Source organism: Leptinotarsa decemlineata, unplaced genomic scaffold, assembly GCF_025532065.1.
Source record: "Leptinotarsa decemlineata unplaced genomic scaffold, Ldec_3_MD MMD2_P_RNA_scaffold_14, whole genome shotgun sequence".
Taxonomy (NCBI): domain Eukaryota; kingdom Metazoa; phylum Arthropoda; class Insecta; order Coleoptera; family Chrysomelidae; genus Leptinotarsa; species Leptinotarsa decemlineata.
Window position 1 is genome coordinate 2475917 of NW_027412528.1, and position 17049 is coordinate 2492965.

Consider the following 17049-nt stretch of genomic DNA (forward strand, 5'->3'; position numbering starts at 1 on the left):
GTAACCCTATATTCCCTATCCAAGTAGAAGGTTTCTGTTTTCATATGAAAGGCATACTTTTGAAGATCTAAGATCTGTAAGTTTTGTTCTCTAGGAACATATTCCGATTATCGCATCAAAGAGGTATAAATATTTCGTTTTTAAAATTACTAGTCCATAGATTCACTTCAGTAGTAACTACACTTTCAGAATTCAACAAGAAATATTGTCAACTACATTCAATACACTGTTTTAAGAATTTAACTCACCCTGCTTTTATATTCATGGTATACCCTTCATTAACAGGCACCTTCAACTCACTCAACAACATGGTTTGGTATCCACAGGAAAATCTGAACTTCAAGTAACCATTTTCCATATATAAGGCCATATGAGGTAAATCAATATTACAAAAAAATAAGAGACCATCATTAGCCATGGTCATGGCTTCAAATTCGAGTGAAATGCGGTAAGAATCACTCAGAAGACGATGTGAGAGATATGAATGTCCATTAAAAGCAGCCTTTTTTATTCCAAGTTTCACTTCACAATACATACCTTCATAGTCGAAAGGGCACACACACTAAAAGATACCAATTTTATAATAATTACATTTATTTTCAAACATAATTTATGAAGTTGAAGAAAATGGTTTGTTTACCTTATTGTTGGACTCGATAAAAACACATGTTCCACCATTTTGACATCTTGTTTCGTATCTAGTACAATCGATACGACCTACCGTACTACTTTCTTCAGTCGATGAGTAGGTTGTTGTTTCAAAGGTTGTTGGAATTGTACTTGTAAAGGTACTCGCTTCTATTTTCTTTGTCGGTTCAGTAGTAAAAAAATTTGAAATATAAGTACTGCTATACTCTGGAAAAGTCCTATTCATTTCCACGTCTATTAAAGAAGTATTAAAAACAGTTGTATCTTCTATGTGGGTTGTGATATCAGTGAGGAAAGAAGTTGCTGAAATTGTTGAAGAAGATTCAAAAACAACTGTACTAGTGAATTGCTCTGGAGCAGCAGAAGTAAAATTATCGAAATACGAAACCGGAGAAGTTTCAAAATAAACTGATGTAGAGTAAGTTGGGAATTCAGAATTGAGATTTGAGGAAACAGATTGTTCAGTCGTTTGAAAAGTTACTTCGGTACTGAGACTTTGTAGTTCCGTACTCACAGTTGTAGTGTCAGTAGTGAACATTGTGCTTGAAGAACTCGAGGACAAGTCATTTCCAAACGGCGTGTAGTCTGTTGGAGATAGGGTTGTCATGAAAGTTTGCTTGGAGATTTCAGTTGTTGAAGATTCTTCGATAGCATAGGTACTCGTAATTGGAATAGCATTATTGGTAGAGATAGTCATTTGAGTAGAAATTTCTGTAGTTGGCACTTGGATTGTAGAAATAGATGTGAGAATAGTAGTGAATGTAACACTGTTTATTGTCATGTTGTCATAAGAAGAAGTAGCGGTTGGAATATCAGTAGGTTTTGGTCTAACATAAGTGCAGTCTAAAGTATTGTTTGGTAGTATTAGGCATTCGCAAAGGACGCCAGTTAAATAAGGTGGGCAGGAACAAGTAGAATTATCTATTCCATCAATGCATGTTCCTCCATTCATGCACCTGGAAAAAATAGTTAGTTGATCACTCCCAAATATCATTTGAAATCATTCATCAAATTATTTTATTTATGAGTACCCGATAAATTAATTGTACAATTCGATATTTTCTGAGATGAAAGGAAAAAATCGATCAAATATAAAATATCTTACATTATTGGAATTCTACACCTTTGACGGTGCTACACCTGTATCTGAAACTCTCTTGTTTAGAGCCTAAGAAAATTGAAAAGTGAACTTTGCTTTCAATCAGCAACTATTTATCACTAGTTATCAACATATGTTAGTAAACAGGGTTTATCAGTCAATAAAATGAAAAAATTACTTTAAAATTTCAAACAGGTGAAAAATAACCAATCTCCAATCATTTACATAATCTCAGTGGCTACACTAAAGATCAATTCTGCCATGACTCAAAACAATTTGAGCCAGAAAAGAATCTCACAGTATATAACCATGACTACGTGTTAATTAATTGAATGGAACTGGCCGATACTTGATGAAAATCCATATTAAAAAAAATAATTAATACAGTTTATTGTATGACTTTCACTATAAAGGGTTTTACAAAAACCACGACACGTGTTTTGCTATACAATAGCTTCCTCAAGTATAAACTGAAAGTTGCTTCTAAATTAGAACCATTTTATACTCTAACCCAGTGTTTCCCAAACTTATCTAAAGCGCGACCCCTTTTTGTTAAAAAAATTGTTCACGACCCCCTACTCATCACCCAAACCAAAATAGCGACAAAAATAGCGTGCCTAATTTACAACTGATGGTTTCTCAAATTTTATTTTACTTTACTGTTTAAATTCAAACTGAATACATTTAAAAAATTCAACAATTATTTTAATAATTGCGATCTGTCCCACTAGTACACTAGTAGTACTTCTGCCAGACTAGTATTTACAATAAAAATAAATAATAAAAAGTCGACTGCACATTGTACACCACGACATCTTTGTGTCTACATCGCAATACTTTTCCATGATATTCGCGAAGGCTCTACTCCTTACTTCGCTACTAGATGGCACTCTGGAACGTTCTCGTAACCTCGTTTTGGCTTTATATAAGCGGCGATGTGCAATGAGACCTCAGTTCGAAACAGCACGTTGTGGCGAATGCAGCGGTATTAAGTAATGAGTAAATATTTTGCGACTTACGTATTTCAATTTCACTAGTTCGGACTTCCATTGTCTACTATATAAAATGATTTGAAATCCCTGAAACAAGTAAAAAAGAATAATTAAAAAAGAATAGTTGAAAAATAACAATTATATTAAACAACAATAAACCTGAAATGAAATGATAGTGAAATAACCTACAAGTAAAAATATAATAATTGAATAAATAAAAATAAAGGAATGAAAAAAGAAAAAATAAAAAAGTGTAGAGATTCCAAGTCACGTTAGTTCACGACGTTTCGATTGTTGGTATCTACAATCGTCTTCGGGTGATGACTGGACTGATTCCTCCGAGAGATGACTATTTTATAGGTCGTTGAAATACTTTCACTTTCTCTACTTTCCATTTTCCGCTTCACTGATTCCGTGAGAGATGACCGTTTTGGCAGGAGTTGGTCATTTTTCGTTTGATGATGGGTTTCCATATGTTTCGTATATCTACGCTGGCCTGGCTGAATACGTTGTTGGACAACATGTATGCGGCTTCCTTAAATTTTCTCCTGAACCAATGTTCCTCTCTGTGCAAGATCTCAGCTTGGGACCACTCGATGTTGTGTTGATGGGTCCAAACATGGTCTGCTATTCCTGATTTGCTGGTTTCCCCTCGCTGTGTGTGCTTCTTGTGCTCGGCAATGCGAACATTTAATGGTCTCTTAGTTTCACCAATATAGGATTTTCCGCACTCACAGGGTATCCGGTAAATGCAATTCTTGGAATCGCAGTCCGCGTTTGGGGGCCTGGTTTTCGTGAGGCTGCTACGGATAGTGTTACCGGATCTGAAACAGGTTCTAATGTTGTACTGTTGTACTGCGATTCCAAGAATTGCATTTACCGGATACCCTGTGAGTGCGGAAAATCCTATATTGGTGAAACTAAGAGACCATTAAATGTTCGCATTGCCGAGCACAAGAAGCACACACAGCGAGGGGAAACCAGCAAATCAGGAATAGCAGACCATGTTTGGACCCATCAACACAACATCGAGTGGTCCCAAGCTGAGATCTTGCACAGAGAGGAACATTGGTTCAGGAGAAAATTTAAGGAAGCCGCATACATGTTGTCCAACAACGTATTCAGCCAGGCCAGCGTAGATATACGAAACATATGGAAACCCATCATCAAACGAAAAATGACCAACTCCCGCCAAAACGGTCATCTCTCACGGAATCAGTGAAGCGGAAAATGGAAAGTAGAGAAAGTGAAAGTATTTCAACGACCTATAAAATAGTCATCTCTCGGAGGAATCAGTCCAGTCATCACCCGAAGACGATTGTAGATACCAACAATCGAAACGTCGTGAACTAACGTGACTTGGAATCTCTACACTTTTTTATTTTTTTCTTTTTTCATTCCTTTATTTTTATTTATTCAATTATTATATTTTTACTTGTAGGTTATTTCACTATCATTTCATTTCAGGTTTATTGTTGTTTAATATAATTGTTATTTTTCAACTATTCTTTTTTAATTATTCTTTTTTACTTGTTTCAGGGATTTCAAATCATTTTATATAGTAGACAATGGAAGTCCGAACTAGTGAAATTCATCACGAAACATTGTCAATCACCTTCAAACTTACGTATTTCAGTTTACGTATTTACGTCTACGATAAATTACAAATTATGGATAAGTTTTTAAAAAGAAGTGCAGGACCATCTACGTCTGAAAGTGGCAGTAATAAAAAGAAAAACAGACTTTACAGTGATGAATATCTTAAATATGGTTTTACCATTATTTCCAATAAACCACAATGTGTTATTTGTGGAGAAGTATTGTCAAACGAAAGCATGAAGCCATCAAAGTTACTTCGACATTTAAATAGCAAACATCCAGATAAAAAAGACAAATCCGTAGAATTCTTTGAAAGAAAGCTGAACGTCCTTCACAAATAGCAAGATACTTTTCAATTGGCAACCACTACTAACGAAAAAGCATTATTAGCAAGTTATAAAGTTGCTTATCGCGTTGCCAAAACTAGTAATCCGCACACAATTGCTGAAAATCTGATTTTGTCAGCAGCTGTTGAAATGGTACATATAATGATTGGTGAAAAAGAGTCTGCAAAGTTAAAAACAATACCTCTGTCAAATAATACTATCCAAAGAAGAATTAGTGATATGGCAGAAGATATTCAAGCGCAAGTTGTGGAAAATCTTAATAAATGCACGTACTTCTCTCTTCAAATGGACGAATCCACGGATATATCTAACTGTGCCCAATTTATTACGTTTGTAAGATATGATACAAATAATGGCATTCAAGAAGATATTTTATTTTGTTCCCCATTGGAGACCAATACCACTGGAAAATGTTTATTCGACAGTTTTGTGAAACGCACAAGTAAAAATGTTATTGACTGGGGAAAATGTATTGCTATATGCACAGATGGCGCTAAAGCTATGACAGGACATCAATCTGGTCTTGTCGTCAGATTACAAGAAATAATGCCTAATGCCACATGGAGACATTGTTTTTTACATCGAGAAGCTCTGGCGTCAAAAGCTTTACCTCCTGAAATGGACTGTGTTATGAAATCCATCATTAAAGTTGTAAATTCCATTAAAGGAAAAGCTTTACAGACCCGTATTTTTCGAAAAATCTGCGAAGACATGGGTGCTATATTTCAAAATCTTCTTTATCACACCGAAGTAAGGTGGCTTTCAAGAGGCAACGTCTTAAAAAGAGTATTTCACTTAAGAGCAGAGCTTTTAATGTATTTGAAAGATGAGAAGTCCCCATATGAAAATCAATTTTCCGATCCTATTTGGCTTTTGAAACTAGGTTTCCTTGCTGATATATTCGAACAATTAAATATTTTGAACAGTAATTTGCAAGGTCGCGACATTAATATAATTACAGCCACAGATAAAATTAAGGGGTTTATAAGAAAAATCGATTTATGGTCAACTTCACTTGGCAAAAAGCAGCTCGATTCATTCCAGTGCGTTCAGGAAATTATAGAAAATGTATGTTACAGTGCTACAAATTTTGAACAAGTTTATGCAGGCATGCAAGTTACTTTGCTTAATTTAAAACAACAGCTCTGTGATTATTTCCCCGAAGAAATTCAAAACAGTTACGACAGTTGCAGATGGATACTGAATCCGTTTTTAGCCGATTCCTTTCAACATGCTGAAATACCAATAAACATGAAAGAACAACTTATTGAAATATCAAGTGATGGAATGTTGAAGCTCCAATTTTTTTCTCAGAACCCGGACGAATTTTGGACCAAAAAGATGCAGGAATACCCTCAGTTGGCGAATGAAGCTGTAAAATGTTTGGTTCCATTTGTAACATCATATTTATGTGAGTTAAGTTTCTCGTCTATGACTGCCATTAAAACAAAAGTGAGAAATCGTCTCGTACTTGAAAACGATATAATTGTGTGTGTCTCAAATACACAGCCTAGATTTGAAAGACTAGTTTCAAAAAAACAGGCGCATGGGTCTCATTAACATTGTAATATTTGACTTTATTTTTTTCTTTTACTTTTAAGGGCTTTTTAAGGACTTTTAATATTTAGTTTTATGTTTCGTTTGATAATTAATTGTTAATTTTTATTTACGGCTTTATTAAAATAAAAATACATGATTTAACAAAGTAGTGTTTTTGTCTTATTTTGGAAATTTCCGGCTACCCCCCTAGTACCTCATTGCGACCCCCCAGGGGGTCGCGACCCACACTTTGGGAAACACTGCTCTAACCTATTACCTACCCGTCTGCCTGTTGAATGAATCTACCTGAAAAGGTCAGGTATGAATTCATTAACTATATGAATACATTTTTCGAAAGTATACCAGTAGATATACCTAACTATTTTTGACTGAAAATGAACAGATTCAATAATGGCGAAATATTCAAAATCAGTTTGATCGTTCATAAGATATTGAGAATTTTTGAATTTGTGTATTTCCATACTTTCCAACAGGTTAAGTTTCGAACTTTTCTTCTATAAATGGAGGGATTTGTATTCTTGGTTGAAGTCATGTCCCTCTGAGATCAAATGAGTGTCGTATGTAGAATTTATTTTTCCATTCTGGAAAATAAATTTGTGTTCCTTTATGCGGGCCTTGAACGCTCTTCCAGATTGACCTATATAAAACATCGGAACTGACCGACACGATAATTTATACACTTCCGATTTTTCTGAAACTGAACTTTCATCTTTGTTATTCTCAATGTGCATGCCTAAGTTGTTGTTGGTTTTGAAAGCAGTATTTACACCTTTGCTGTGCAGAAAATCTGAAATATTTGTAGTGGGTTGGCATAATCTTCCTTGGAAAGGAGGTCATCATCCGAAACTTTTCAACAACAACGAAATAGCTGAAGCAAGATTATTGTCTTCAACAAAAAAGTCGATTAGCTCAAAAAAATTTGAAGATTATAGAATGGTTTTTGCATAATGAAAATCAATAGGTATTATAAGAGAAGTTAGAGAATATTCAGTTGATAGGCCAAGTTACTATTTACTTCATTGTGCCGTTAATGAGGAAAAGAGTATTAGTAACAAAATTAGGCCATTATTCGACGCATCAACAAAAAATAATAACGGAAATTCATTACATACATGTTCAGAAAAAGATCCCAATCTATTAGAATTGATTATTTCTTCATTATAGACTAGGACAGAACAGAATAAAATGAACAGGAATTATATTAGGTTAGGTTAGGTCCAAAGTGAGTGGATCTATTCGACCCTCCGTCGGAACCCGCAAGAGTTTATTGTGGCTCACACTTATTCACACTCGACCAAATAAACCCAGCTTCTTAACGAAGCCAATTAGTTTGTATGGTGAGTGGTCTTTCAGGTCAGATGGTAAGATTACGGCTCTGCTGAACTCTAAAAACCTGATTCGGTACCTAGCGGAGCAGGCACGATGTATGTGCTCTGATGTTTCATCATTTTCCAAGCAGAGGCGACACTGTCTTCTGACAGTCCGAGTCTCTACATATGATGGTTCAAATGACAGTAACCCGTTAGAAGGCCTGTTAGACATCATAGTTCATCTCTACTACATTCCAACTGTTTGGTATCAAACAAATGGTTGGTATCGAGCTTCGGAGGGTGAATAAACGGCTTGGAGTGAGCCACTCCTTGAAGATTCTGCCAGAAGTCCATAAATCTTTGCCATCCAGGTGTTCAATCTTTGTATGGCAAAGCCTAAAGCAATGCCAATGACAGGTTCGTGTCCGATGAAGCTGCTTGCAGGATCCTCCTTTGCAAGGGAGTCAGCAGCCTCATAACAGGAGTTACATATTATATAGAAAAAGCATTTTTGCAAATTGATGTGGATCCCAATGAAAGAGACAATTTGAGGTTAGTCGATGGCCGGTCGGTTCGACGTGGGTGCTTTGTTCACTCACTCGAATTGACTGCCGTGTTGGTCGGTGGTTCAAGCCCCAGGCTGAACGATCGATTTCCACTTGCTATCTTTGTAATTTCAGTTTTTTTTTGTTCAAATAAAATTATTATTTTCGGTTGATCTTTTTAATATTTTTCAGAAATTTTAAATCAATTTATATTATATTAGACAATGGAAGTTTGAACTGATGAAATACACCACGAAACGTCAACCACCTTCAAACAAAAGATTTTTTTTGATGGAAAGATGAATCAAAAACAGATATAAATATCTTCAGACACTGTCGAGTAGTTTTTGATGTACAACTTAGCCCTTTTTTGTTAGATGCAACTATAAACCATAATTTGAATAGGGCATCAATACATTCGAAAAACACTACTCATAAACTGAAAACGTCATTTTACGTTAACAAATGTGTGACCAGCGCCAATAATATTGAAGAATTGGACACTCTTATTAGTCAATCAGAAGAGTTAATGTCGAAGGGAGATTCATTCTCAGACAATGAATATACATATAATTCAACGGATAATTCTGCTGGTGATTTTTCCAACGAAAGAAACATGCCTGTTTCAGGCAATTAATGGGATTCTTTAAAAGATGTTGTATATTGATTTGTCCAGTCTCATTTATCTGAATAGTACACTTCAAACGAAACGAGGTTTATTGTCAATAACTCAAAAGATCTTTGATTCCATTGGTTTCATATGTCCATTTACGTTGATTCCAAAACTATTATAACAGTTAACATGGACATTGAAATTGGTTGGGGTAAATAATTACTAAGTGACATAATCGATAAATTTGAAAAGTGGATAAAACAATTACATTTTCTTACTGTATATAAAATTCCTGAATCGTCTTATAATTTGAGCCATTGCATTCCTGAAAATATGTTTATCCATGTTCTTGTCAGCAGCGACAATGCGAAGCGAATGAACTGGTCTATAGGAAAAATATTGGAAATTAATCCTGTAAAAGATGATGTACCCAGAGTAGCGAAAATAGCAGTAAACAATGAAGAACTTATTCGACTGTTTCAGCGTTTTCGAGTGAAATTCATAATGACATTTTGAAATGCCTCTTTTTTTATTGCAATTTTAAAATGGGAAAGAATATCAGATTCAGAATGTACATTTTTATTATTTCCTGTATGTATAGGTTTTCTATTTAGTTTATGTCATGTCTGAAAATATTTTTAATTAGTGAGAAGATGTTGATTGGAGTTGTCAAATAAAAAGAATTCATAAAAGTCAGTACACTTTATTAAATAATGAAATTATATTCATCCCATGTTTGAAACTGAAGATTGTTATTTTAACAAAACGGTGCGCCTCTACGAAATACTCGAAACGTTAATAATTTTTCAATTGATCCTTATAATGATCGTTCCATTGCTATTAGGGAACCAGTTCGTTGACCTTCTCGTTCTCCTTACACACATGGAATTTTGTTTCCGGGGTTTATGAAGAAGGAGATGTATAAAATAATAACTTTTCAAGAAAAGAGTTGGCAATCGATTGAGGGAGAAATATACAGGGTTTTCCCCTGTTTTTCTGTTGAAGTAACACGTTTCTCAGCGAAATAAATACAGATAGTCCTCTAATTGAACCGAACTCGTATTTGAGATTAGAAAGAAGTTAGAAATATTGCCGACTTGACCACCTGTATATACATATCAACACACATTATCACCGGATTAGGGGCCATCCATAAAGTACGTCACACGAATTTTAGGACTTTTGAACCCCTCCCCCCGTCCTTGTCACAGGTTGTCACATTTTTATAACCCCCCCCCCCTCCTGATGTGACGTCACACATTTTTTAAATTTATGTATGTATTTAAAAATAATCGAGAGATTATTTATTAACAGCTATTTTCATTTTTTACTTATTTTTATTAAATAATAATCTAATAAAATCAATATAAAGTCCAACATTTCATAAAACCGAAAAAACAAACGACTAGTTAGAAAATAATAAACGATTAATTATATTAATTAAAGATAAAAAATTTAATTATCGAGTGTCCATGGACTTTGGATCCACTCTTTTATATCAGCTATTACTGGTAAATCAGGCACTTCATTTTCGTTCTGAATTTGAACGTCAGGAACATCCTTAGTGTCGACATCATTCTCTTCCATCCTTAAAGCATCATCAACATTCACGTCTAGCTACAATTCTTTGAGGACGAATTTTCGCTATAGGTAACATTTCTTGTTTTTTATGTCATTGTTTGTGTTGATTAGCGGCTTTATATGAGGAAAAATATAAACTACATACGCTACACGATCTTTTAAATATGTATGACTCGACACTAGGGCAATAACTATCGTATGGAACTTGTTTCAGATAGGATGATGCTCGGAGATTTAATGACAATTGTAGTAATAATGGAGCAAACTTAGCCTCGTTGTCATCACTTCCTGCGACTACATAACCATTTGATTTTTGTTTAATCAACACAGGTGGTGGTAAGAATCCTCCTTTTAATAATTGCCAAAGACTAGAACGTCGTACTGGGCAACATGTGATAGTCTCGCATTTTACAATTTGTAAAAAATATTGTGACTCACGTACGTGATTAGCATACCAAGTAGCATTATTTTTCTAGCTCTAGAAGTTCTAGCTCTAGAAGTTAAATGACGTTGCATGAGAGATTATCTCATAGCAAGAATGCTAACTTATTAATAAATATATATCAAGTTCTTAAATTTTTAAAATTTTCAATTAACATCCAAACTTTGCGTTTTAGTATTTTAAATTTTAACATGTGACGTCACAAAACTATTGACCCCCCATACCCCTTGTCACACGATGTCACACTTCGGTGATACCCTCCCTCCCCATTAACGTGTGACGTACTTTATGGATGGCCCCTTACGCTGAGCATATGCACTTTACCAGGATCTTTTATTTTTACCTTGGTCCCAACTGACACTCGTCGTATTGATATTGACAGAAATCTCCATGGAAATCAGGAACGCAGTAACATTCAGCCCGGTTCTCTTCTAACAAACATAAAGCACCATTATTACAAGGGTTATCATCACATATTTGCATAACTTCTTCGCAATTCTGTCCAGTGAAACCTACAAAATACAGAAGTTCATCGAAATATTGGTATCATTTAGTTACTCGGGCATACACATGGTATAACAAATGGTCGGGAGGTTTCATCCTTTACGGCTGTCATGTGATCCAATGAGAAAATATATTTCGTTTACAAATTCAAAACATAATATTTAACAATCGGAAATGAACACGTTCACGTTCACGTCATCATGCAATATACATAGAGGATATATGATGGAATTGACCGATACTTGATGAAAATCCATAACGTATTCAAAAAGCACTTTATTGTGATATTTTACTAAACAGTTTTACAAACACGCAACACGTCTTGAGTAAACATACGTTCGAAGAAGCCATTGTATAGTGAAACACGTGTTGCGTTTTCGTAAAACAATAAAGTGTTTTTTGAATACATAGGGAAAGAAATATCAACGTTGGAATTTTAAGACTTGGTACAATTAGTAAAGAGCATCTTCTGAAGTGACGAATCAGACGTTTACTAAATATCTGATTTGAATATTTAAAGCTGGAGAAATATTTGTTGAAGTCGTATTGTTGTATCTACGTTATCTACGTTATTTATAGCAGATCGAACAGACTCTGAATGATGAATATGATTATTTCAATACACTCATTCATTCATACATTCGAACGTTTTCCTAATCTATCGAATTTTTACCAAAATATACCAAAAAATGTGTTGATGTCAGACTTCTTGAACCTAACATACACACGAGAGTCAACACATTACCATTATCATGTCGAAAAGCATGTTCAAAAGCTGTGTTTCAATATACGTTTAAGCCCTGAAGGTTTTGTGTAGATTTTTTGAAACTACCACTGGGATTTATTAATTGACAGGTGAGCGAAAAATTTCAACTTTGCTGTCGGATACTTATTGAAAATTTGAACGATGAAAGCAATGGATGGAAATCAGTTCTGGTGAAGGATATAGTATTTTTTCGTGATTTTTAAGGTTCTGTCTAGTGCTAACCGAGTGAAATTTCAGTTAAAAATGTACCTCTGCGAAAAAAACAAATGGAAGATATCCATCGAAACTTAAAAAAATGGGGGAGCAGCTTCATTCTTATGTCCCTGATAATAAAAATATTTTACAAGCCGAGAGAAATGTGTACGATAATGAAATCCGCAAATGGACACTTCGTATATTCACCCATGAAATCGATATGATCTGCACAAATAGTTGGATCGAGTACCAGCAAAAAGCTTTGGCTCTCGGAGTGAACAAAACAAAAATGCCAAACATTGATATAAGTTCACCCTGAAAAATTAAATAGTCCATTCCCTATTTTTCGCAATGTTACCGTTGAGACCTATGGTGAACCCTAGTGCACTTGTTAAAATTCAACAATGATAATAGATATGGCATTATGATCGGTACCAACATCTTGAAAAAAATCATAGATATCATATAAATTATATTATATGTATATAATATAAGATAAGAATTATATTATATATAATATATGAAAACGCTTTCAAAATATCATATTGAAATATTTTTAACCCTTCTAACATAATAGAAAATCCCACGTGGGCCAATGAGGTATACGAAATCGAATCCAGTGACATTTATCGAATACTTTTCAATATTTTTGTGGAAACAATGCTACACGTCAAAATAGATGCCGTTGTGAATTCGAATCAAAACCTCATGGGAAAAATGGTAAAACAATTTCAAATCTTCATTTTGATTGATCCGAAAATTTTTCTTTCTCGAAGAATGATTATTAACGAATCAATTTTAGTATCGTGATAAATTGGCATGACGACTATCATCAGAAATACATTATCTCTGCATAGAATCGATATGAAACTTTTATTCGAATATAAGGAGGATATGTGATTGCCTAAAAATCCATTTGTTCATCAAATGAATATTTCAAAAATGAACGAAACGCCTAAACTAGAGACAACTCCTAGTTCCATCTCACCTCAGTAGGAAGAAGGTAGGTTCCTGGCGTTATTTTAGTGACAAAATATTATTTTCTGACATTCAAATTTAGTAAGTTACGTTTTAACCAATTCTAATTAATTATGAAAAACTTTCAACTCAACGCTTACATTTGAATTATACGAAAGAATTTTTTTCTTTCGTATAATTCAATGTTTATATGAAAGTAGCTGTTTCAGGAGGACTTTCTTTCAGTTTGTGTCAGAAAGTTACTTCTTTGCATGATCTACACATCCATGTATAGAGTTACTTATTTTCAAATTGATCACTTCTTTCCTCATCCTTTTTTTGTATCAAGATAGAGTAGTAGGAAGCCAAAAAATTTCTTTCCCAAAAATTATAAAAGGTATTTTTCATTGTATAAAAAATTCTCTGTAGCTCATTTGCGAAGTTCACGGCAGCAGTTTTATAGTTATAACTATATTTTACAGATACCACACAATATCCGCAGTATATTTTAATTTTATCAGACATTTACACGTAGGGTGTCTCAATGAAGTTCCCTACATTGTCCAGAATACAAAATTAAATGTTCTACTAGTACCCTCATTAGGTATAACAATTTAAAAGTCATGGAAAAGATTAGGACAATCATCTATAATTTTTAAAAAATGATCCATAACATGATCAATCGAATCCTGAAATGTCCCAGAGATCTCGTTTTCATACAGGGTATTACTTATTGCATGACATAGTTCAATTCTGAAGTCTTCCCAGCAATATCATAATAATACAGATAATGATCTCCATCAGGTTCAAATTCCACATGTTTATTCATGCAGAATCCTAGCTATTACTATATTTTTCAGTTTATCTTGAGGTTGTGACAGAGATAACCTATGAACATAATTAGCGTTAAGGAAAATTCCAACATTTCCATTGGTTTTGAGAGCGTCATTAACCTATATCGGACAACACTGATAATCAGTGTTGTCGACATCCATAACTAACATTACATTAAGTAACATAATTAAAACCCTGATTGTTCCAAAACTCATGTTTTGAGCTTCTATACGTGTTATGCATGATTCAATACTAGGCAGGGCTATTTTGATCTCTCTCTTGATATGATATATTTCATTCCTTGATATGGACAATCCCAAGTAAGACGAGCGGACGGCTCCCCTTACGGATGCAATATCTGTGAGATCGAAGGAAAACTCACTTATCAAAGATAAATGAAAGTCCCAGAGGACTTTTAAACGGCCAATAATTCCTTATTTTGAATCTGAAGTAGCGGATATCAAAAAAGGTAGTTATGAATCGAATCTGTCATAAACGGTTTTTCCACTTTTGAGAGTTATTTTTCATTTGATAGTTAGCAAGAAATGCTACACAATGTAAAATTTTATTATTGCGATAAAGAAGTGGATTCAGTTTATGCTAACTTCCGGTGAAAATACTAATGAATTATTAACATTATATATATTGCCATTCGGGACATTAACATTGATAACGACTAACATTCTTGAATGTAGTGACCGTTACAACGTGAATGAGTCAATATTTCGATGAGATTAGGCGCCTGCTGATTATACCATTCTTTCGTTTTAGGTAAAACATTTCCTGAAAGATGAACCAGAGAAGTAGTGACTTGCAAGTCGCCCGATTTGAGTCTGTTAGATTTTTGAGAAATCACTCGTCTCAGCCGGTACCGTAAGGTGCTGATTGAGATGAGTGATTTCTCCCAAAAAAAATCAGAACTCCAACAACCGTGTTGAATGAAACTCTGATTACTGAATTGAAGCAGTAAGATACTATTTTGAACACTCGAATGAGTATTATTCAATTATTATTTATTTGCGTGACCTTACGTTTGTGAGTTATAAACCTGTGATTAGAAATGTATTTTTGCTGCAAAGGTAATATAAATTGACCAAAAGTTTTGTTTTTTAAGGACAGAACACAAACACTACAGGTGGGTGCTTGAGAAGTTCTAAGAACGGTGCCTGTGCGAAAGTAGCAATTCATGTTGGATTTGAATCGCCGGAGATTTAATTCATTTGGAAATACGTACTCAGGAAGTATATTCCACATACACACAGTTCTCCAAGTGAAAGAGTTTTTAGGCAGTGAAGTTCGAGGTGTACTGAGTTGAACCTCAAAACGATGAGCAGCCAGAGTTCGCCGCGTATATCTGATATGTACCGCCCATGGTGGAATCAAATGTGCCAAATTACTTGAACAACTCCCGTGGAAGTATACAGTGTCCCAATTAAAGTGCGTACCATATGGGAAATTTTTTTTCGAAAAGTTTCAATGAAGTTTAACTTCGGCACTTGTTTGTGATTTGAATTTAACTTGAAATGATGCGGCCAACTGCGACCCACTGATGTTCAGTGTTTGTCAAATTCAACTTTTTTTTTTATTGAAAAAGTGCATTTCTAGATCGAACTTAACAAAAGTGGTGCGCACTTTGATGGTGACACTGTAAATACAAGAAAGACAAATTTTCAACCTTTTTTCGATGTTCCAGACCAGGGGTCTTCAAACTTTGAAGCCTTCGGGCCAGAATGATTTTTTCAGTTTGTTCCAAGGGCCAATTTCTGTCTTTAACTATATTTCTAGACTAGGATAGTCGCAAAGTGCGTGACCTAAGCAAACTTATGCTTTTTTTGCATTTCAATTATTATTGTGTATTGTAACACTTAACGACATCTAGCGGCGAGTAGTGGTACTATGTACTATCTTAATCAGCTACCCGCTAGGTGGCATTAGGCGTAATTGAATATTGGAACTACCGCGTTGGTTCGAGAAAGTTCTGGTTCTAGCTAGTGTATTCCGATCACCTCGAGATGGCAGTAATAATTGCATATAAAAAGGCTAGCGGCGCAACTGTGAGTTAGTCAGAGCACATTCACACATTCGAGTTCCAGACGCCGAACTGTAAACATCAAAGTGAAAGCTTAGTGTTACCTGAAGTGCGGAGATAAGAATTTTATTCAGAGATATACCAAAGTGTTAGAATAGTGCCGAGTTTAACAAAGCACTAAGACAATTAGTTATTTTCAAAAAGCACACATAAAAAAAAATTCGTGTTCTCTTTTAGGTATTCATTTTACGTTTTTAGGCCCCCAATATGGAGATGGAAGAAAAGCTAGAGTGCTTAGAAAGGGAAAACTACAGGCTCAGACAGCAAAAGGAAGAGCTAACAAATATGATTAAGCAACTAAATGAAAGGCTTAATCAAGTAGAGGGAATACTCGCCCAAAGAAAGAGGACGGACCCGGGACCGTCCAGGGCACAAAAAGAAAAAGGAGAAGACAAGTACGAAGAGACCGACACAAAACAACAAGAGCAACCAAGGAAACGTGCCAAACCAAGAGGCCACACGGCCTCGACAGCGCGACGAACTCAGACTCAGATTAAGACGGGTTCGTACTTGTTGAAAAAGCTAGACCCAACAAGAAAACCAGAAAGCGACAGGCCCAAGACAAAGCCGCAAAAATCGCCAAACAAGAGGCAGAAAAACAGGCCACCGAAAACATGGAAACGGAAAACACACCTCAGACGAACAACACAGAGGGGCAAAATTCAGAAAAAGGGGAATCATCCCCAAAAGTGACAAGTGGACCACAGATGGAAGCAGGAAAGCCTCCACCAATAGTAATCCATGATGCCAAAAAATGGAGTGCGATATCCAAAGACCTAGAGCAAAGAAAGATAGGTTACAATAAAGCCAAACTCACGAGGGATGGGATATACCTATTTACCAATGACGAAAACGAGTGGAGTAAGGCCACCAAATACCTGGAAGGCGAAAAACTGGACTTCCACACATATTCATTAAAGAAGGAAATCCCATTGCACGTGGTTATCCGCGTGCAGAAAATATAGAAC

General features: G+C 35.1%; 1 protein-coding gene across 3 annotated transcripts in view; it reads right to left on the reverse strand.

Annotated features, from left to right (window-relative positions):
• eys (eyes shut) overlaps window positions 1-17049 on the reverse strand; it is a 94224-nt gene that overhangs the window by 50171 nt on the left and 27004 nt on the right. For all 3 annotated transcript variants that reach the window (XM_074176723.1, XM_074176733.1, XM_074176740.1), the window contains exons 5-7: window positions 11080-11248; window positions 641-1604; window positions 249-562 (exon numbers count right to left, since the gene is read on the reverse strand). In XM_074176723.1, coding sequence (XP_074032824.1) covers window positions 249-562; window positions 641-1604; window positions 11080-11248 — 1447 coding nt within the window. The remainder of the gene's footprint in view (window positions 1-248; window positions 563-640; window positions 1605-11079; window positions 11249-17049) is intronic.